Source organism: Euphorbia lathyris, chromosome 7 (genome assembly GCF_963576675.1).
Source record: "Euphorbia lathyris chromosome 7, ddEupLath1.1, whole genome shotgun sequence".
Lineage (NCBI taxonomy): Eukaryota > Viridiplantae > Streptophyta > Magnoliopsida > Malpighiales > Euphorbiaceae > Euphorbia > Euphorbia lathyris.
Window position 1 is genome coordinate 48,389,212 of NC_088916.1, and position 24,337 is coordinate 48,413,548.

At 35.7% G+C, this 24,337-nt stretch overlaps 1 protein-coding gene across 1 annotated transcript; it reads left to right on the plus strand.

Moving 5' to 3' along the window:
- The first annotated feature begins 20,551 nt into the window (after positions 1-20,551).
- LOC136200593 (uncharacterized protein At4g06744-like) lies at positions 20,552-22,190 on the plus strand. Its single transcript, XM_065990970.1, has one exon. It carries the CDS (start codon positions 20,552-20,554, stop codon positions 21,839-21,841), a length of 1,290 nt encoding a protein of 429 aa, XP_065847042.1. The 3' UTR covers positions 21,842-22,190.
- The last annotated feature ends 2,147 nt before the right edge of the window (positions 22,191-24,337 follow it).

The window sequence follows — 24,337 nt, forward strand, 5'->3', positions numbered from 1 at the left end:
CCATTTTCCGGTTTTCGGGTAACGGTGCAAACCACCGTCCTTTTTTTGTATTAACAAACCACAAGGGTTTTTTAGGAAGAACATCAAACCACAGGGTTTTTTTTTTGGAATTTACCCTTTAAAAATTGATAAACAGATATCTTGTAGAATAGTAAAAAAAAAAAGTAATGCAATTAGAAAATGATAATAAGTAATGTGGTTGAATCCTTAGTGCTCGCTTGGTTTTTTTTTTTTAACTACATTACCTTTCAATACTAAATAGAAGATGGAAAGTGTTTGATAAAATTTCGAAATAATTGTTTTTTTAGAAAAAACAACTAATATCCATTGCATATTAGCAACGGCTAACAACAAACAAAAACAGTTGAAACAAATGGGTCCTTATAATCAGTTTGTCAATCTGTGATTGTACAGAAACAATGTCAAAAGCGGGTCGTTATCCAATTAACTCACTTCGATACTTAAATGAGTTTATGAAAGAATTGAAAGGTGATCACAATCAGAAAATGGAAATTTCATCTCCAAAATATAAGCCACTAACATCCATGTTAATATATTAATTAAAACACTTGTCCAGATTCTAAAATGAATTTAGGCTAATTAAGATTTAATTAGGCATCGTTCCCCTTTTTAAGGGTTGATCTGTTTTTGGTGTTTGCTCGGAGTTAGCCCCTCCATTATAACAAAAAAAAAAAAAAAACCAAAGGTAAAATGAAAATTGAAGAAAATAATGATTAGAAATCTAGAATATATTTTTTGTAGGGTTTATGATTTATGAATTAGAGTCTAGAATCTTTAAATTATGGTGTAAAATCATAATATATAAAAAATAATAACATATTAAAAATTAAGTTCGGTGATATGACTTAGTTGTAATTTTGTATTTCATTATGATATGTATGTATTTGACCTAGGGGTGGCAACGGGGCGGGGCGGGGGCGGTTTTGCATCCCCCATTCCGTCTCCAATATTTTTGGGGGCGGTTTCGGGGAATCCAAAAAAAAAAGTTCGGGGATTTTTTGGCACCCACACCCGCCCGCACGGTTTTTCACGGGTTTCGGAGAATCCCCGATCCCCAAATAAAATTTAAAAAAATTTCCAAATTAAAAAATTACCAAATTCCCAAATTTAAAATTCACCACGAGTTACTGGTATAAAATATCAGTTTAGAGCATCAATAAAATAAAATTATAAAATACAACTTCAGAGTAGCAATAAACCAAAATTAAAGTACTGGTATAATTAAAAAAAAACTCAATATTCAGTATCAGTACTGATATAATAATAAAAACTCAGCATTTAGTACTGATATATCTAAATACATGTGATATACCAAGAGTAGCAATAAAACAAAATTAAAGTATTGATATAATAAAAAACTCAGCATTCAGTATTGATATATCTAAATACATGTGATATACTAAGAGCAACATTAAAACTAAATTAAATTGTTGTAGATGTAGATAATAGTTCTAGTTAACTTATCGCAATACTGATTATTATTTTTAATCACATTTAAATACTAATTATCTTATATATATATATATATATATATATATATATATATATATATATATATATAATATTTTATTTTATTGTTTGGGGATTTTGTGGGGATTTTACGATCGGTTTTTCGGGGGCGGTTTGCGGATCCCCGCGGTTCGAGGATAGTAATACCCACCCCCGCCCAATTTTAATGTTCGGGGCTAAAATCTCACCCGCCCCCAGCCGCGCACCCAAAATTTTCGGTTTTTTCCGACCCTGTCGGTTCGGATCCCCACGGTTTTCGGTTTTCCCCGTCCCATTGCCACCCCTAATTTGACCAAAAAAATCTATCCTGACTACTTCCGAGGCTTGGTTCACCTTTGAGGTAGCAGCCTGAGACCTCAAAAAATGAAGGGAATGGGCCTAGGCCCCAATATGGTAACAAATAAAAAGGCTCAGGCCCCAACAGTAAAAGAGAGGGCTCATATGAAGGTTGTTGAGTTTATAATATCTGGAAAAATTTACATAGAAATTCATTTTTTAAATCGTGCATCTGAATTGTGAGAAATTACATGCTATTGATCATTATTTTTAAATGTATTTATCAGTGTCTCACATTCAGTTGGAAAATCTTCAAAACCTACAAGGCTATTACGTTTTTAATTTTTTTTATATTCCCTCCATTCCATTCCATATTATCGGACCTTTTATTTTTCAAATTAATAGACACTAATTGAATACCCCGCACTGTGCCGATTATTTAATAAAATTTAATTTTATGACTAACCTTTAAAATATTGTTATAATTTTTTTTTGAAACAAAAATATTGTTATAATTTTTAGTGATGATATTTAAGTTTTTGTTATCTTTTTTAATTAGGTCTAATATTTTTTTTTTATAATTAGTCAGATTTTTTGGTTCGAAGTTCGTCAGATATCTTTTAAGTGAATTCTCTCCATATTAAAGTTTTTTTTTGCATACGTTCAGATTCAAACTCGAGATCTAACTTTAAGCGACTTGAAACTCCTAACCACTCAAGTCAGTCTTAATTGGCAGGTCTAATATTATTTAGTAGTAAAGATAAATTATTTTATTACTTTTGAAAGCATAATTTCACATAAACAAAAGAATATACTTTTCCAATTTCAACAACTAGAGACAGTGTAAATTTTAGATGAAGAGGGTGTTTGTTTTAGCTTTTCGGAAGAGCATTTAGCGTTTCACTTCAAACCGTAGGAAACATAGTGTTTGGTTAGATTTATATATTCGCAGCATTTAACATTTTTTTTTTTGGAAACTGCAGCGTTTTGGAGCGTTTCACGAAAAGCTCCTATTTGGAGCTTTTCATAAACAATTGTTTGTAGTTAGTTGTTATTGACAGAATTATTCTTCTTATTTCCACAAAATATGTTTATTCTTTAACATTATTTGTATTTCTACAACATAATTACCGGAGAAACAAGGTTTTGTTGCGTTCAATAATTTTTTTTATTTTTATATAGATTATTTTTATTAATTTGTATAACACATTTTTTATTTTATAATAGGATAAGGTGCAAAAATACCTCCAACATTTATAGCTAGGACCAATTTTACCTTTAACGTCTAAAATGATGCAATTATACCCCTAATTTTGGCAGCCAAAAGCAATTTTACTCCTAACTTTTACAAGTTGGGTCAATTTGAGAAATAATTTATCAAACTGTCTTTCTGGTCATGAATATTGACATCTACACTTCACATGTGCACGATTTTATCACCGTTAGTAACAGATCACAAACATATGATTAGACGTGATTTTTTTTAAGAAAATAAAAAAATATATTGTCTTTTGTACGAGTTGGACAAAAAAAATTCCAATATTTCATCGAATTTATAAATATTAAGTTTCAATTTTATTATTAAATCACAAAAAATATGAAATCTCTTTTAGTTCCTTCTCTTCTCTTTCGACGTTCGCCAATCGGAGAGGACAGAAAAAGTAGAATTTATCAGATCGGCTGAACTGAGCTAACGAACTTTCTAAGCGCCAGAAAGAGTTTCATTTCAATCGAACCGGTCCGGTAAAGCTACTTCGCTTCATCACTCCTGTTGGCCGAGCTAGTGAACTTCCCCGGTAAAGAGACTACCTACCTTTGGCCTTGCTGCTTTACTCCTTGTCAAGTTACTTCTTTCCCGCTCTCACATCTTTGAACCTCTCCCACAAGTTACTCCGTACCTTATTTAATTTCTTTCTTCAGTCCATTGAATTGCATTGCTAGAATGCAGTGCAAACAAAATCAATAGAAAAGTCATTCAAAAGTTGATCGAAAAATCCCGGTAAAACGCAACTTCGCTGGGACTAGCTGCTCTAGAAGACCTTGAATACCTTTTCTAATAATATCTGAAATCGACCCAACTTGCCAATGTTAGGGGTAAAATTGCTCTTAGCTGCCAACGTTATGGGTAAAATTGCATTGTTGATTAATTTAAAACATGTCCATTTTAGACATTTTAAATCCGAACAACAACAGTTCAATATAATTTTACCAAACACCAACAATTAAACAGCTAATAACAAACAGCTAACAACTTACTGCAACTGCAAACAGCTAACAGCAACCGCAACAGCTATTAGCTAACAAATGAACCAAACATGTCCGAATTGTATTCAGAAGATGATGCAGAGGAGGCGTGGATGATGAGGAACGTCTGGCGATATACTTGGACAAATAGGAAAAAGCCAATCTCGAGAACTCTGGAAAAACTCCTTACTCATCAAAATGTTAGGAAAACAAATTGGATATAAGTACTTGGAAAGAAGATTAACGGAGCTTTGGAGACCAAAAATGTGAACAGAAGTTTTCGCACTCAATAACGATTACTTCCTTGTCAAATTTTCTTCTACCGATGATTATAGTTTTGCCAAATATGGAGGGCCTTGGATGATATTGGATCACTACCTTACCATGCGACCATGGTTCTCGGATTTTGACCCAGCTTCGTGTAAGAGATTCTAGGTAGGTAATCAACTATACATAGCAGAATTACAGTTCAAAGTTTTAGAATCCATTGAGTTATGAATCTTTGTCTGTTAACCATTGATTAGAATAAAACGTTTTTAATACCGAGGAATTAAAAACTTATATGTTCTGTCTCTTCTAAAGACTGCTGGAGAATCCATAAAATATTTGATCTCCACGGGTGCATGAACACCTCTCGAGATGGAGTCGATGTTAGTTGAAGAACGGAATGGAACGAGAGAGATAGGGGTGGCCGAATTCCTTCACTGTCTAGGAAGGGGCTGGCCAAAATTTAGCTTGTAGGCTAGGGTTAGGATTAATTAGGGTTTTAATTATGTAGTGTATTTATAGTTGTAATAAAATTAGGGTAATTGGTTAATTATAAACTTAATCCAAAACTATATTAATTACATAAATAAATACCAAAAGAAATTTATACTATGCAATTAATTATAGTTTGATTAAATTTAATTATCCAAATAAAATAAACTACACTAAATAACAAATTGACGTATTAATTTAATTAATTATTCACCGAATGTAATTCCATTAATTTATAAATCAATTGATTACATCCTGCAAACTAATTAATTAATTACCTACTCAACTCCTAAAATTACTTATTGATTACCTTGATACAAAGTAACAATTAATCAATTAATTTAAGTACTAATCAATTACCTTGACATTTTTAACTGTCAATTAATTAATAAATTTCATCTTTCCAATGTCAAATTCTGTAAGCTTATTCAACTCAGATGTTCTATGTGCACGATTATATGAGTCTGTCTTTAGTTAACAGTGGGCTCACGATCTACAGACTTTAAGTGGGTTTCAGCAAATCTAGCAAATCATTACAGCCCCAAAATAAGACAGAGTTTCAGCAGTCTAAAGATGCAGAGACCCGATAGTTATCTCTTATCGTCTTTTACCATATGATATCAATATAATAAACAAGATGCATTGTGTCTGTCATCCTCTCTACTGTTTATGTTTATGACCACACACTTATCAATCTCACTTATCAAGTATCTTGTGATATCATCTCACTGAGTGGTAATTACATCACTTCACTATCAATGTCAATGTGTTCACCGGTTCACCCAATCATACCCGTATTTGACATCCTGTTACAGACCTGTTAGGCATATGTTAAAGTGAACAGGAGTCCACAATGATATTATAATGAAATCTGGTTTGAAGACAATTAGAGACCTACTCAATGACACGTTTGTTGAAACACCTTTCCACAAGATTTTGATTTGACAAAATCATCCATGATTAACAGACAATTAAATTTAAGTGCTTTGATTTAATTGTACTAATCTGTTTGTTCAATGTTGAGTATAAACTTAAATACAAAAAGATATAAAAAGTAAGACAGGACGAAGTCAGCATGAGATCAAAGAACAAGCTGAGTAGAATCAAGCTCAGTATCAAAGAATAGAAGTCTGAAGTTCAACAAAGTAAAGGAGAATGGAACTCAGCATTAAAAGCCCTCTCAAAAGTTGTCTTACAAAACAGAACTCAGCATAGAAGTTGACAACAAACAAAGACAACAAATAAAGTAGAAACTGAGTAAATCTTCAAGACAGCATGAGAGATCCGTTCACTAGAAGACAAGTCTTGCAAACCTTCTGCACCAATAATTGAATCCTCAGAATTACGCAGAAGACACATTCCGAGATGCATGGGGCAACAGATTATAGCTAAAAGACAACTGCCACAAAAAGACAACGTCTGCAGGAAGAAGACAAGACTGACGCCTGAAGAAATCAGAGGATAGGATTGGCTGCAAAATCTGAAGCTGACCAGACGCTGTCTCCTAAAAGAGTCGTTTTGGACTTAACGGCTAAAACATTTGAAATGATCCTCATTCAGGTCTTCATCTATATAAGGACAATCAAACTCCTTGGATCTTTTGCCAATTTACAGAAAGAAAAATACAAGAGAGAAAATACAAGTTCAAAGCACTCAAAAACAAGAAAAAGATCTTACACCCATTTTCTATTACTGTGTAAATGCTAGATCGATTGTTTGTAATCATCTAAAGTGTTCTTCATTTGAAAAAGAACAACTTGTATCATTCGTGATATTGAGAGTGTTGTGCTGAGTGTTTGGTTGTAAACATTCAGTGATAGAGAAATCTAAGTACTAGGTTGTGGTGCTTAGTAGGAGTTGAGTAGAAGAATAGAGGACGGTACTCTTGCATATTCAAATGCCTTGTAAATGGTTTGTGCTCTACCTTGAAAGAGCTCAGTATTGGATTCCAAAAGCCCGGAGGACTCTAGGGACTGGACGTAGGCAGAGAGGCCGAACCAGGATAAGTCATACTGAGTAACTTCTAAACTCTCTCAAATATATATATATATATATATATATGTGCTTGTGTTGACTGTTATATTTACTCAGCATATAAACTGTAAGAAGCTGATACTGAGTAAATTGGAGTGTTGAGTTGGAAACTGGCCACACTAGCGTCAATTCCCAACTCTCAAGTAAAACATTCTTAGTCAGCATCTGACTAAAGCTGTCTTACGCTAAGTTCGGCCAAGCTGACCAAAGTTGAGTTAATCAACTCATTAAAATAATTAAGTCAGCAAGATAAATTAAAGAAAAAGTTATATTAGTTCCTAACCCCCCCCTTGGAACTAATCACACGGGACCAACAAGTGGTATCAGAGCCTAAGCTCACTACTCAAAGATATAACTATCTTGAGCGGATCCCCATAAATGGCTGAAAACAGCACTCGTTTCCTTCTAGGAAACCAAACAACACAGATACTCCCTGAGGGATTATCTATTTGTCGGCCTCCCATATTCTTGGATCCAACTATACATTCTGGAAGAATAGGATGAAGAACTTTATCCAAGCCACAAACATGAGTGCATGGCTAGCAATTGTTCAAGGCCCATACGTGCCATATAAAACTGTTGACAATGAGAAAGTTGTTAAGAGTGAAACTGCGTGGTCAGAAGATGACCTTAGAAAACTTGAAAATAATGCTTCGGCTATCAACATGCTTCACTGTGCTTTAGATGCTGCAGAATACAATAAAATATCAGGTTGTGAGTCAGCACATGAGATATGGAAAAAGCTCGAGGTGACCTACAAAGGTACAAACAAGGTCAAAGAGTCAAAGGTGAATCAACACATGAGATTGTATGAGCTGTTCGAGATGAACGACAATGAGGACATCTCCAGCATGAATGCTAGATTCAATAATATCATAAATGAACTAAAAAGACTCGGCAAGAACTTCACCGAAGAAGAACAAGTGAAGAAAATCTTGAGAAGCTTACCTAAGAGCTGGTAAGCTAAGAAAACTGCAGTAGAAGAAGCTCAGGACCTGACTACATACAAGTATGACGAGCTAATCAGATCTCTGCTGACTAATGAGATTTCAATGCAAAACTTTGAAGCCAAAGAAAAAGAAAAGTCAGAAGACAAGAAACAAAAATCACTAGTGATGAAAGCTGACTCCACAGAAGCTGAGTCAACTGATGATAAGGAAATGGCCATGTTCATTAGAAAGATGAAGAAGCTGTTCAGAAGAAGTGACAGAAACAGCAAAAGGCCATTCAGAAAAAATGACAGATACAAAGTTGAGTCCAGTGACAAATACAAGAAGGACGGCTCCAAGACTGTCCCCTGTTTTGAGTGCCACCAAACTGGGCACATCAAGTCAAGCTGCCCAAACCTCAAGAAAGAGAAGAAGGGAAGCAAAAAGGCTATGGTAGCAACATGGAGCGACAGTGATGAGTCAACCTCATCTGAAGCTGATGCAACTGAAACAACCAACATATGTTTCATGGCTGATGATGCTGACCATTCTCAATCTGAGCAAGCTGACCTCTCCGATGAAACTGACCAAGAGGAACACAACAATGAGGTAACATCTTTACTCTTGCTTAGAAATGAGATGGTAAATGCCCTGAGTGATTTATACACACTAACCAAAAAATGTAACAAGAAAATAAAATCACTCAGCAGACGATGTGACGAGATTGAAGAGGTCAAGCTGAGTGACCTCCGATATCTCCTCTAAGACAATTCAGATTTACATAGCAACATGCAAATAATGCACAAGTTTGTCACGGAGGTCCAATCTGAATCGAAGAAACTAAGAAAGGACGTTACAACCTTACAGAGTCAAGTAAAAGGCTCAAATAGAAATAAACCTCATGCTGAGTACGTAAGTACTAATCAGCATAAACAGTTCACTCAGTGTGACTGTTGCGGAAAAAGGGGACACACGAAAGATGTGTGTTGGTTCAACAAGCGGATTGTCCAATGTGACTTCTGCGGAAGAAAAGGACATACCACTAAGGTATGTTGGCATGCTCAGCATAACAATGCTGACCACATTCAGTATCACCCTCAAAGGGTAATTCATTGTGACTTCTGTGGTAAAAATGGCCACACTATAAAAGTATGTCGCCACAAACTAAAAAATGACTTTGCACCTGTTTATACTAACAAGAAAGGACCCAAAAAGAATTGGGTACCTAAAGATGAATAGTTTAAAATGCAGGTCAGCTTGACATGCGTGGAGAAGTCAAAACTTTGGTATATAGACAGCGCATGCTCAAGGCACATGACATATGATGAAACACAATTCATCACACTAGAGCTTAAACGAGGTGGTAGTGTAAGCTTTGGGGACAATAAGAAGGGTAAGATAGTCGGCTCAGGTACTATCGGAGGTAACCCAACTATTGAGTCAGTCTCCTTAGTTAAAGGTCTCAAATACAATCTGCTGAGTGTAGCTCAACTTTTCACAAGCGGAAGAAAGGTTGTATTTGATGATACCAAGTGTCAAATACTCGAGGGAAATACAAATGAATTGATTTTAACTGCCCCTCGTATAGACAATGTATACATGTTGAATTTGGAAAAACAGTTTTCTAAAAACATATGCTTAGTGTCTAAAGAGGATAACTCCTGGCTATGGCATAGAAGACTTGGTCATGTAAGCATGGACCTTCTTGCCAGACTAGCTAGAAAGCAACTAGTTGAGGGATTGCCCAAACTTAAATTTAAAAAAGATCAATTGTGTAAAGCTTGTCAGCAAGGCAAACAAACTAAGAAGTCATTTCAAAGTAAAAACATCGTCTCAACCAAGAGACCATTGGAATTACTACACTTGGATCTTTTCGGACCTATCTAGCCACTCAGCTTGGGAGGTAAGAAATTTTCCTTGGTCATTGTAGATGATTTCTCTCGGTACAGTTGGATCATCTTGCTGAGTAGCAAGGATGAAACATTTGAGATGTTTACCACATTAATTAAAAAGCTTGAAATTGACAAAGACCTAAAAGTAGCTCATATTAGAAGCGACAATGGTGGAGAATTCAAAAACCAACAGTTTGATGAATTCTGTGAAACCAGTGGTATTGACCACAATTTCTCTGCTCTTAGAACACCTCAACAGAATGGGGTTGTTGAAAGGAAGAACAGAACAATTGTCGAAATTGCTAGAACCATGCTGAGTGAAAATAGGCTTCCAAAGTATTTCTGGGGTGAAGCTGTCCACACAGCATGCTATATTCTCAATAGGGCCTTAGTTAGACCTATTCTTAAGAAAACCCCATATGAACTTTGGAAAGGACGAAAGCCCAACATTGGCTATTTTCGTGCATTCGGGTGTAAGTGTTTTATACTCAATACAAAGGATAACCTTGCAAAATTTGATGCTAAAGCTGACGAAGCGATCTTTTTAGGGTACTCAACAAACAATAAAGCATATAGAGTCTATAATAAAAGAACTCAGGTTGTAGAAGAATCTGTACATATTGAGTTCGATGAAGCTGACCCTGTAGGGAAGTCAACCCAGCTCGAAGAAGATGAACTGAGCTCAGCCTCCGCTGACCAAAATGGTGCTCCTGAGTCATCAATACAGAGGCTGGCCAAAGGTAAACAAGAAGTTGAAATTACCTTTGCTGACCAATCTACTCCTGCAGAAATTGTAGAAACACATGTTCCAAATAACTCGGCGTTGCCCAAAGAAATAAGAATTCCACGAGGACATTTAGAAAAATCCATTCTTGGTGCTGCTGAAAACAAGGTAATGACAAGAGATCAGCTTTGGAAGTATCTAAGCAATGTGGCTTTTGTATCAGTACATGAACCAAAGAACTTTGCTGATGCTGAGCATGATGAATACTGGATCAATGCTATGCAAGAAGAGCTCGACCAATTCACAAGAAATGAGGTATGGGATTTAGTACCTAAGCCTAGGAATCAAAAGTCCATAGGAACTAAGTGGGTCTTGAGAAACAAACTAGATGAGCATGGAAATGTAGTCAGAAACAAGGTTCGACTTGTAGCTCAAGGCTATAGTCAGTAAGAGGGTATTGACTACGGTGAAACCTTTGCACCAGTGGCTAGGCTAGAAGATATACGTATATTGTGTGCCTATGCTAGTTTTATGAACTTTAAATTATATCAAATGGATGTTAAAAGTGCATTTCTTAATGGCTTTATAAACGAAGAGGTATATGTTAACCAACCTCCTGGGTTTGAAGATCCAAAATTTCCAAACCACGTTTATAAACTCAAGAAGACCCTGTATAGCCTGAAGCAAGCTCCAAGAGCTTGGTATGAGAGGTTGACCAACTTCCTGCTGACCAGGAACTATGTCAGAGGAAAAGCTGACACAACCTTGTTCATTAAGAAAAAGGGGAAACATATCCTACTTGCACAAATCTATGTAGATGATATAATATTTGGTGCTACTGATGAATCCTTGTGTAAAGAATTTAGCAAACAAATGCAAACTGAGTTCGAGATGTCCATGATGGGTGAACTCAACTTCTTCCTTGGACTTCAAATTAAGCAAGGTAAGAATGGCATCTTCATAAGTCAGTCCAAGTACACCAAAGAGATGTTAAAGAAGTTCGATATGGAAGATTGCAAACCCATATCAACCCCTATGGGTACTGATACTGTCCTATGCAAAGATGAGAAAAGTAAGTCAATAGATAGTAAACTTTATCGAGGTATGATAGGCTCCTTACTTTATCTCACGGTTAGTAGACCTGATATACAGTACTCAGTATGTTATTGTGCAAGATATCAAGCTGACCCCAGGGAATCTCACTTAATTGCTGTAAAAAGAATCTTTAGATATTTGTAGAGCTCAGTTGATGCAGGTTTATGGTATCCAACCTCAAATGACTTTACACTCATTGGATATGCTGATGCTGACTATGGACGAGATAAGCTAGAACGTAAGAGTACTTCGGGAGGGTGTCATTTCCTTGGAAGTTGTCTAGTATCTTGGTTCAGGAAGAAGCAATCATCCGTAGCCCTGTCCATAACTGAAGCTGAGTACGTAGCTGCTGGAAGCTGTGTTGCCCAAGTCCTATGGATAAAGCAACAGCTTGAGGATTATGGAGTAAAAACAGAAACAATAGAGATCAAATGTGACAACAAGAGTGCCATTGATCTATCCAAGAATCCAATCCAACACATCAGGATGAAGCATGTCAGCATAAGGCATCACTTCATCAGAGATCACGTACTAAAGGGAGAGATCAAGCTGATCTACGTACCAACAGATGAACAGCTTGCAGATATCTTCACCAAGCCATTGGCACGTGAACAATTCAACATACTAAGGGAAGCTATCGGTATGTCTAATCCTCTTCAATAACTCTATGTGAAAAATTGAATGTTGAGTGACTGCCATGCTGAGTGAATTCAAAATTAGTAACTACTACTTACTGTGCTTAAAATGTAGAAGATCACTCTATGCTCAATAGATATACATGCTGAGTGATTATCCTATGCTAAGTTACTAAGAGATAAGAAACTCATCTACGTAAAACTAGGTACTTAGCATCACAAACGTTCCATATTCTAGTAAAACTTAGTAAAACCCACCTACACCATTTAATGCAAACACGTGTAATAAAAAGGGCATCTGGGATAACGTAAGTAATAGAGGCAAAGACCATGCGCCGAACGTGTCATAAGTGACAGAATTTCTATCGATTGAATATCCCAAGGGAAAAACGGCTAGTCCAACGAATAGGATCTATTTAAAATCTCTATAAAAGGTGGAAGATTTCCCACTTAATCATCTTTACGCTCGAATCCTTTGGCATTCCAATCTCTCTCTCTGAATTTCAAAATCCCTCGAAAAACTCTGAGAAGAAAATGTCAAACCCTCAAAATGTCTCCGGTGGTGATTCCGGCAAACATCACACAGATGAAAATCCAAAATCTCCTCCACAGTTTAACCAAACTTCAAACAAAAACCCCAAAGCTGACCCAGCAAGCTCTTCGAAGAAGCCCAAGGAAAGGAACATGGTCAAGGTCCACAAGAAAGTCAACAATCTGGAAGTTCTGAAATGTAAATGGTTTTCTTCCAGCTTCATCACCGCTGAAAAACCCTTCTGTGAGTGGATTGAGAAGAATAAATGGGTAGGACTCTTCTCTCTCCCTGGGAAAACATATCCTAGGTTAGTTAGGGAATTTTATTCCAATCTTTATGTTGACAAAGAAGATGCTGACTACTTGGAAACCTCCGTCAAGGGCCACAAGATTACAATCACCCCATCTTACCTAGCAACCTTACTCAACCTGCCAGAAGAAGGGAAAGAGTTTAGGACAACCAAAGAAACGCTTGACCATGTCAAAGGATTCTGCAAACCAGAAAATCACAAAGGAGAGATACCCAGCACCTGTATGGGGCAAAACCAGAAGATGGCTCATTACATATTGACCAACTTCATCTTCCCAAAACTCAACTCATTATCGTCGGCCTCCAACTTCGAGCAGTGCTTCATATGGCACATGCTAACCTACAACCCACTCAATATGCCGGTATTTCTAGTCGGTGCATTTCAACGAGGAGGTAAGAAACTTAGACTGGGCTCCTTAATCACTAAAATCCTCGAAGATCAGAAAATAGAAACAATCAATGAAACTCAGAGTTTGGGAAATGAAATTTCCGTGGCTCTGCTGTTGGGGTTAAGATTCAACCAGCCCTTAAAGGGGACTGAAGATATTGAGGAAGATGAAGAAGAAAATGATGCTGAACAGGAAGTGGAACCAAAGAAAGGAAAGAAAGTTGTTGCTGAGTCTGCTGAGCTAGCAAAGACAAGGAAGAAGAGAAAAGCACTTGAAACGTGCTCAAAGGATGTTGATACTGTCCCAAGGAAGGTACGAGCTGTATCTAAAGGGAAGAAAGTTGATACTGACCAAACACCTAGGTCAGCAAAGAAACGAAAAGGAGAGTGAAGAGACTCTAGAACAACCTCTGCAGAAGAAAACAAGAAGCTCTTCTTTGCAAATTTTTGAAGCTGACCCCCTCGACTGGGTTGTCCCTCCAAAGTCACACTTCGTCCAAAGTCGCGGGATTGATCTTGAGCAAACCCCTATTGAGGGAGAAGAGGAAGAACAGATAAATGACGACGCTCAGCCTGATATTGAGGAAGAAGAACATGCTGAGCAAACACAGACTGAAGACAATGCTGAGCAAGAGGAGAATCCAAGTATGGCACTTCAAACAGTGGATGTTGAGCTCACCGAACATAACATTGCAGAAAATGAGGTCAATACTGAGCTTAGAGACAACTCCTCTTCTGACTCAAGTGAGGATATTCAAGCTGACTCTCCAGCCCCTCAAGCTAAGACATTCAAAAGGCTAAAGAAGAAAGCCTACAAAGCACCTTTTATTGATCTGTTGGGTGATTCTCCACTTCGGGACCAAATTACTGATCTATCTGACATCCAGTTCAGATACTTTTCTAATGATACTGTGTCTCCTCCTATGGAACCTGCTGAAAATCAAGCCTCTGTTACTCATACTGAGGAACAAGCCAAGACTCTGGAAAATCCAAATACTGCCTAGCAAGAGCTCGAAGTCCAAGATGCTCAAGATGGGGAGCAAACTATGGAACAACCTGCTCAACTTCCACATCATATTGAGCAGGCCAACATCTCTGTAAGTCAATCACCGCAAACTCAAAATGCACAAGATGTTGAGCACTCAGCTCTTCGTACTGAGCTACCACAAGGCACAACCATTGACAAACCCAACCAATCTGATAAGCAGCCAACTCCACCACCATCAAGTTCAACCTCAATTCCTGCCTCTGAGTCAAATACTGCTGGCACATTGGCCTATCTAAGTGCTACTGAGTCTGGGCGCAGAATCATTGCCTCCGCTCAGTCTCTACTCCAAGATTTGAATCCTATTTATACAGATGTTGCTGGGGCTGCAAAATCTTGAGTCCTCCCAAATTACGTCCATCACTCCACTTCTGAACGAAATTCGGAGCCTCAAAGATCTCATCAGTGTTATGACCACGATCCAGACACAACAACCCAAGCAAGACCAGATTGCCAAGATAACTGAACTGTTGCTCATGATGGTCAACCATATGAATGCACTTGAAGGAAAAATCCAGAGTCCATCTGACATAAATCCAGGGTATGCTACTTCTACTGAGCTCAAAGACTACTTTACTAAGCTGACCACGGACCTGGCCAACATTGGATCTACGGGTCATCCTGAGTATGCCACTTCTGCTAAGTTGAACCAACACTTCTCAAAGCTGACCTCTGATCTGAACTGCACACGTGAATTAATTTCCTCCACTTCTCAGTGTACCATTGATCAACTGAGTGAAGTTGTGCGCCTCCTCAATGTCAATAAGGACCAGATGGATATTGACCCCATCAATACTGATGCATTTCTGAACTTTGTGCAAGACATCCATGATCAACTCAAATTCTTTGACTCAGTTGTACTCAAAATGTACCACCAATCCTATGCCCAGCTCACTGAGTCCGTCTCCTGGATCAGCAAATCTCATGAGTACATCGTTAGCATACTGAGTAGCTCCTTACGCGTTCCAAGATCCATTCAAGATGATGGTGTTCCTGTTATAGATGGCCTAAGAGAGAGTACAAAGAGGTTGAAGCGTTATTCCAACGCCCTGTCTGCTGCTGCTCGAAATGATACTTTCATTCCTCCTCCACCCGATGATGGCAAAACGGGGGAGAACAGACAAGATGGAACTCAGCACGCAAGTGGTGCATCAGGCAGCAAAGAAAAAGGAAAAGGCAAGTATCAAGCTGGGGAGCATGCTCACGCCAGCTCAAGGAAGAAAAAGTAGCTTAGTCATACTTCAGGACCTAGCATGTATTTTTGCTTAATATTTTTTTTGTGCACCTTGATGTTTTGTATGCTTAACAAGTCAAGCTATGGTAAGTACCATTCTATCCAAATTATCCAAATACCATGCCTAATGTTATGTGCTAAAAACTGATAAATCAGAATTGAACAAACAAGTAAAAGTAAAACATACTCAGTATTTAAAACAATCTGTGCATCAAACTGAGTATTTAACCATTTCTGAAAAACTGACCTAGATTAGATCTTGGAAGGTCTAGAATTGAACTGAGTCAGTGTAAGCAATGTCTTGAATTTATTCGATTGGAAGGTTTAGAATTAAGTCAGGACATTAGATGCAACCCTTACGGGGGAGTAATTTCAGAAATGTGAAAAATAAATCAATCATGGGGAATTTCAAAGCTGAGTTCCATAATTATGTATTTTGCCAACATCAAAATGGGGGAGTTTGTTGAAACACCTTTCCAAAAGATTTTGATTTGACAAAATCATCCATGATTAAGAGACAATTAAATTTAAGTGCTTTGATTTAATTGTACTAATCTGTTTGTTCAATGTTGAGTATAAACTTAAATACAAAAAGATATAAAAAGTAAGACAGGACGAAGTCAGCATGAGATCAAAGAACAAGCTGAGTAGAATCAAGCTCAGTATCAAAGAATAGAAGTCTGAAGTTCAACAAAGTAAAGGAGAATGGAACTCAGCATTAAAAGCCCTCTCAAAAGTTGTCTTACAAAACAGAACTCAGCATAGAAGTTGACAACAAACAAAGAGAACAAATAAAGTAGAAACTGAGTAAATCTTTAAGACAGCATGAGAGATCCGTTCACTAGAAGACAAGTCTTGCAAACCTTCTGCACCAATAATTGAATCCTCAGAATTACGCAGAAGACACATTCCGAGATGCATGGGGCAACAGATTATAGCTAAAAGACAACTGCCACAAAAAGACAACGTCTGCAGGAAGAAGACAAGACTGACGCCTGAAGAAATCAGAGGATAGGATTGGCTGCAAAATCTGAAGCTGACCAGACGCTGTCTCCTAAAAGAGCCGTTTTGGACTTAACGGCTAAAACATTTGAAATGATCCTCATTCAGGTCTTCATCTATATAAGGACAATCAAACTCCTTGGATCTTTTGCCAATTTACAGAAAGAAAAATACAAGAGAGAAAATACAAGTTCAAAGCACTCAAAAACAAGAAAAAGATCTTACACCCATTTTCTATTACTGTGTAAATGCTAGATCGATTGTTTGTAATCATCTAAAGTGTTCTTCATTTGAAAAAGAACAACTTGTATCATTCGTGATATTGAGAATGTTGTGCTGAGTGTTTGGTTGTAAACATTCAGTGATAGAGAAATCTAAGTACTAGGTTGTGGTGCTTAGTAGGAGTTGAGTAGAAGAATAGAGGACGGTACTCTTGCATATTCAAATGCCTTGTAAACGGTTTGTGCTCTACCTTTAAAGAGCTCAGTATTGGATTCCAAAAGCCCGGAGGACTCTGGGGACTGGACGTAGGCAGAGAGGCCGAACCAGGATAAGTCATACTGAGTAACTTCTAAACTCTCTCAAATATATATATATATATATATATATATATATATATATATATATGTGTGTGTGTGTGTGTGTGTGTGCTTGTGTTGACTGTTATATTTACTCAGCATATAAACTGTAAGAAGCTGATACTGAGTAAATTGGAGTGTTGAGTTGGAAACTGACCACACTAGCGTCAATTCCCAACTCTCAAGTAAAACAGTCTTAGTCAGCATCTGACTAAAGCTGTCTTACGCTAAGTTCGGCCAAGCTGACCAAAGTTGAGTTAATCAACTCATCAAAATAATTAAGTCAGCAAGATAAATTAAAGAAAAAGTTATATTAGTTCCTAACCCCCCCCCCCCTTGGAACTAATCACACGGGACCAACAACGACCACCATGTAGTTTTTTCAAGCGGATCGATCCACTCACACATTTGCAACATGTACCTATATTCATAACTGTATGGCTAGTATGTATTACTACCATATAATCATCAAATATACAAGTCTGTGGTTCTATTCATTCTCATGATTAGAATAAACTTGGGATAAGAGAACCATTGAAGAATGCTCTAAACTCTAGCCTCTATTGCTTTTGCTATTCTTAAAAGCAATACTGACTTCAACATCAGAATGTCTATGTCAGGCAACCAATAGCTCTTACTGTCACACCCGACCCTAAAACGACCTCAATCGGCATCGGACATGAAATAGAAAGATCATAATCAACACTTAGAAGTCTCCAATTTATCTCAATATCATAATATCATATTATATTACAGTTGAAATACCAAAGTTCTAACCATAATTCTAACAATAAGCAGCCAACTTCCAAACCCCGTCTAAACGGTCGATAACATTCTCTATATCCTGTACTTTCTCACCTAAAAACATTAAAACATTTAAAAACGTGAGACAAAAATCTCAGTAAGAAACTATCAGCTATAAAAACCAACTTTACTTAACATAGCTACATATATATATATTTATAAAGGGATTTAATCAAAACCTTATAAAATATACTCAAAACTAAAGTTTATAAGATAGTCATCAAAACCGTATAAAATATACTCAAAACGTAAGATCATACTCAAGACCTTATAAAATATTGTAATCAAATAAGTGTTTTATCAAACCAACTCGTATTTAATCAAACGTAAAACCTTATATCAAAATCAATCATAACCGAAAACATAATCCAAATGAACTTAAAACATTGTATCCATCCTCGAGTTTCTCCCCTTAAGTATCAATCCATAATCACATATATAATCGAGACGTCTCTTAACATTGCATGTCCCATATGGTCTTACCCGACACTTCTTTGCCATACCCAATAGGTCTTTCAAACTGTGTACACAGGTCATGTCCCTCACTGAACATGGTCTTCAAATATGGAACCACCGATCCAGATAGCTCTCGATGGATATAAAATCATAAAATCATAACGTACTCAAATTTCCTTTCACAATCAAATTCCAAACTATTTCATCACCATAAATCATTTGGCTTCAATTAGCCTTTTTGTATCATAAAAATCATATTTGGACTTCAATCCAAAATAATAACAACAATAACCGCAACAGATTTCTCAATCCAAAAACAATTCGTAAGAAATCATCAAATTCATTTTGTTCAATATATATATACATTGAAACCAAAAACATATATGTATATATGTAAATCAACCAAATTAAGCTTTAAATCAACATAATCAAGTAAAATCTGAAATTCATATAGAAGCATAGTCAATAGCTTCATTTGAACCATAATTTCACAATAAAAAGAAAAATCGTGAAAAACCCCAATTTTACAAAATTCCTGCATAGCCTTAAAATATCAATTTCTGAAAATTCTTTGATTATATATATCTCTATATACATAAAACTCCAAAATATAGGTGATAGTTACTTACCTTGGTCACTAATTGAACAAAATACACCCGATCGATTCGCCTCTAAATTCTGTCTAAGACATTTCCCTCCAAACACTGCCGAAACTCAAAAACTCTTCGGCTAGGACTTAGATCTATACATAAGGATACTATAGTTCCAATTTCAAGTGATTTGGACGGTCGAATCTCCGTAAATCAAAGAAACGGTTCAGAAACGATGAATGAGATGAAGAGGCAGAGAAAGAAAGGAAAAATGAAAAATGAAACCAAAGGTGAACGAATTCTCAGGAAAGATATATATCCAAATCTGGATAAAATCCAGTTTGATCCTCCATCTTTATATAATCTTTTTAAGATTATCCTAAATTTTTAATTTATATATAACACCATCAAATTAACTTCAAACTTTTTCTATAGCATCAAATAAAAATCACACACCTAATAATTATAATATATATTACTATCAAGGCACGGACGCGACAATTACTTTATAGGAAAGCATTCCAACAACAAGGCGCTTTGGAGATCCGTATATCAAAAAATCATACAAAACATCATATATATATATTGGATAATGTGCAGTTGATATTGTATCTCCAACATCTAAATGGTGCAAGTTTACTTATAATATTGACAAGTTTGATCAATTTCAAATATCATTAAAAAAATAAAAGTATTTTATTCATGTATTCTACATCAGTCACAAAAATTTTGTATGTTATTAAATTTTCTAAATAGAATTAGTTTTTAATACTTTTATTTAGATATTCTTTTACGTATAGGAAATATAATATTTTAATTTTTTCAAAAAAAAAATCATATATATATATATATATATGTTAGAGAGATAAGGAGATTTAAGAGAGTAAAATATCATAAAACTGAATTTATTTATTACTGGAAGAAAGACGGGTATTTATACAATCAGAAAAACTAAAAGTGTTACACGTGTTAAGTAACAATAGGTGGGAAAACTTCAGCTTGGTAAATCTTCATTCCAAGAATATATATATATATAATTTGATACCAATGAGTTATAAAATGAATTACTATATAATGGAGATAATAAGATTCACGATTGAGAAGACATAATTAATGAATTATTTTTTAAATTTATTCGATCGGTCAACATTAGGGGTAAAATTGATATTGGCGGCTAAGACTAAGAGATAAAATTGCATAATTTTAAACATTAAATGTAAAATTGTTTTTAAATTTTTAACGTTAAGAGTATTTTTACACATTATATTATTGATTCCATTAATTCAAGACATGATTTAAGTAAAACTAGACCTGTTGTGGTCGGCAACGAGGAATGTATATTTGAAAAAAGGAAAAAGGAAATGATTAACAAAAGTAGGTAAAGAAGTATAGATGATTCTGGATGTAGCTATTTGCCCATCTCTTTCTTATAATTCGTTATAACAATTGTATATATAAACAAACATATGTACATTACACTCAAATATACATCAACATGCCCACCAAATTGGCACTTTGCTTAGTCCTTTTGTCTTCTCTCATTTCCAATATTAGCAGCAGCAACCAAACTCTAGACTTAGTGTTTGGTATAGAAGCAAGCAAAAGCTGTAAGAATCACAAAACACCCATTTCTCTTGACTGTCCTAAATTACCAGTTCCTTTACCATCAATCCCACCTCTACCTCTCCAACCTCAACTCCTACGGTTCATTGATCAAAAACTAGCTCTGGTATATCCAATTATCCAAAACTTCAAGTCCCTAATCACTTCTGACCCTCTTGGGATAACCAAAACTTGGAATGGCTCTGATATATGCACTTACAAAGGCTTCTTCTGCGATAATCCACCATATAACAAGTCTGCTATCACCGTTGCTTCCATAGATTTCAATGGATTTCAACTTTCTGCTCCTACTCTCGACGGATTCCTCGATCAGCTCCCTGATATTGCACTCTTTCACGCCAATTCTAACTTCTTTTCTGGCTCTCTATCGCCTAATATCGCCAATCTTCCGTACCTCTACGAGCTTGACATTAGCAACAACCAATTTTCTGGTCCATTTCCGTCTGCAATTCTAGGCATGAATGGCTTAACATTTTTGGATATTCGCTTCAATTTCTTTACTGGATCAGTTCCGCCTCAATTATTTGCACAAGAATTTGATGCTCTCTTTCTCAACAATAACAATTTCATGACTACTTTACCTGATAACATAGGCAGCACACATATTCTGTATCTGACATTGGCCAACAATAGAATCATCGGTTCATTACCAGGAGGCATTTTCAAGGAGTTTTCTTCTTTAACAGAGATTTTGCTCTTAAACAATCAGTTAACAGGTTGTTTACCTTACGAAATTGGGCTTTTAGATGAGGCAATTGTGTTTGATGCTGGTAATAATGAGTTAACTGGTCCATTGCCATTATCTTTGGCTTGTTTAGAGAAGGTTGAACAGCTGAATTTTGCTGGAAATATGTTGTTTGGTATGGTGCCTGAGTTGGTGTGCAAGCTTCAAAATTTGGTTAATTTATCACTGTCTGATAATTATTTTACAGTGGTTGGGCCATTGTGTAGGGTATTGATTCAGAAAGGAGTGCTTGATGTAAGGAACAATTGCATTCCTGGTCTTGCTTTTCAAAGATCAGTAGTTGAATGTGCAATGTTCTTTGCACTGCCGAAGATGTGCCCTGATATGTGGTCTTATACTTACAGACCTTGCAAGTCTTCTTTTGCCTCTGCTGCTGTGCATTTTCCTGAAATGGCTCCTTCACCTCGACAACACTAAGCCAATTTCTAAGATATTGTTTGTTTTATATTAAATAATGGTCATTGATTCTTTCACTTATATATGCATATTTAATCTATATTCTCTACAATTCCTCTATATTTTTTGTGAGAATGCTAAATTGCACTTGTTTATGAAACATCATCAGCTGAATAATGTCATTCAGAGGTCTCTAAACTTCTAACCATCCTTGTATCTACAGGATCCACTCAGATGTCATGGCATAATGTAGCCAACAAAGTACTATGTTTTATGGCTTAATACATCATTTCCCCCCCGAAGTAAGTTAAATATGGAAGATATGTTACACGTGCCTTAGAATATTATTACATATTTCACAAAATAGATTAAAACATGTTAAAAAAGAATTTCTTACTTATTCAACTATATAACATTTTCTTCTTTAATATTATAATCGCATACCCCGATCTTGGTCGTTTTACTTTTTTAAGATGCGTGCAACATATCTTCCGCATTTAACTTACTTTTTTACAACCGAATAATTAATTGATTATATTTTATGCAAGTTCAGGGGGCTAACTGAATATTTTATGTACGTTCAGAGGGTCAATCAACTATTTTGGACAAGTTCAGAGGTAAATAATGTATTAAGCCATGTTTTATTTTTTCAAAGATAATGCTGCAACATATATTGATGGATGCATATATTTCTTTGAAAAAGAGAGGGAGTATGGTCCAAAACTTAGTCCACGCTAATCAAGTGGGAATCCGACCAGACATATATATTGGGGTTATTGAGTGGTACACCATCTGATCTTAACTTGGAGAGGTATATATGAAGAAAGCCACTAAATACTGCAAAGCATGTGGTCCAACTCAAAAAGTGGGCATTAAATAATAAGTTATGGTCACAAACTATAATGCAATCTCAGTGGTCGGTTTTATTATTATTATTATTATTATTATGTGACCCAAATCAGGTGATTAGTGGGAGTCGCTGCCTTTGCTTATTTCATCATAAGCTTTAAGAATGTTTGATTGGGCTAACCTGCCATTTACATCCTTATGTCAGATAATTAATCAAAAACCATGGTGGCCAACTTGCTTGAATTCTTATTAATTCTATTAATTAGAATTGTTAATTCTACCAATAGCTCAATTAAAATGTGATTATATACTGTATACACACAATATCTTTTGGACTCTTTCCTATTAACAAGTCTAACCCAATTATATAATCAACTTATGGTCTTATCCAATATTGCTCAAATTAGTGAGGTTATTAAACATAACTACTACGGTGGACCGGGTGTAATGTACTCAACTAATGAAAAAATAAAAATTATACTACCTCGTTGGAAGATGATTATTGTAAGAAAATAAATTACGCAATTATCACATTTTTATTGATAAGATCCAATAGACTGGAACTGTAGTAGAATTTTTACTAAAAGTAATTGCTGTTTAGTTCGTTTAAGAGAAACTTTGTGGTATGCCAATACCACTTCAACATTATGATGTGATGTTATGAGGTATGCTTTGACAACTCTTCGTATCAGACTCCCAATTCCAATTCGCTTCACTTATTTGATATTTTTGAGAAATATTGGGTGGGGGTTATGGCAAACAAGTTGAAGAATTCTGGAATGAAACCCAGAAAATCCCAAGAGGAAATCATAGTTGAATGCTATAAATGACACAGATTTTAAAACACTTTGCAAAAATAAGAACCACTCATCGGAATATTTTCATTATTTAATTGGAAATTTTAACCACTCGCGTGGAAGATTTTCTACTTAGAGGAAAACATCAATGCCACTGTGTTTAATTGGAAATTAGGACTATTGGTTTCAGAGCTTACTGGAATCAAAACTCAATGTTCTAAAATATTACTACTTTCAATTTCAATTGATTATTTGAAATTTTCACAAACTTCACATAATTGGATATTCATCATGTCCATTTCATGAAAATACAAATATAATTAGAGCATCCATCCAATAGCTTCTTAGTTTGGCTCTTAAGTTAAAATTTGAAAAACAAGGGTTAAAAATAAGCTTCAACACACTCTTAGTGGCTCCTCAAATCATTAAGAGTCTTTTCATCCTCACCTCTCTCCACCTCTTAGTGTCTTTTTAAATTCATTTTTTTTATTAATAATTTATTATTAAGGAGTCTCACTCCTCTCACTATTGGCAAATGTAACAATCATTGATAATTTTAATTATAAAATAATAAATAATGAGTGAATATAAAGAGTATTGTTGGAGATGATATATCTTAGTCACTCTTAAATCACTAAGAGTCAATTATTTGTATTATTTTTAGAGAATTCACTAAGAGTATCTCCAAGAGTTATTATTTATATTATTTACATTCAACTTTAAAGTGATTAGTTAAGAGTTATTGTGCCAATTTTGTTCTGTACCGTGAGATACGTCCATCCCAAAAAGTTTGGACTTCCAGTTCAGGGAGAAATTTCCATCCAGATTCATCACGTTCACTTTGAAGTGATTTGTTAGGAGTTTATTGTGG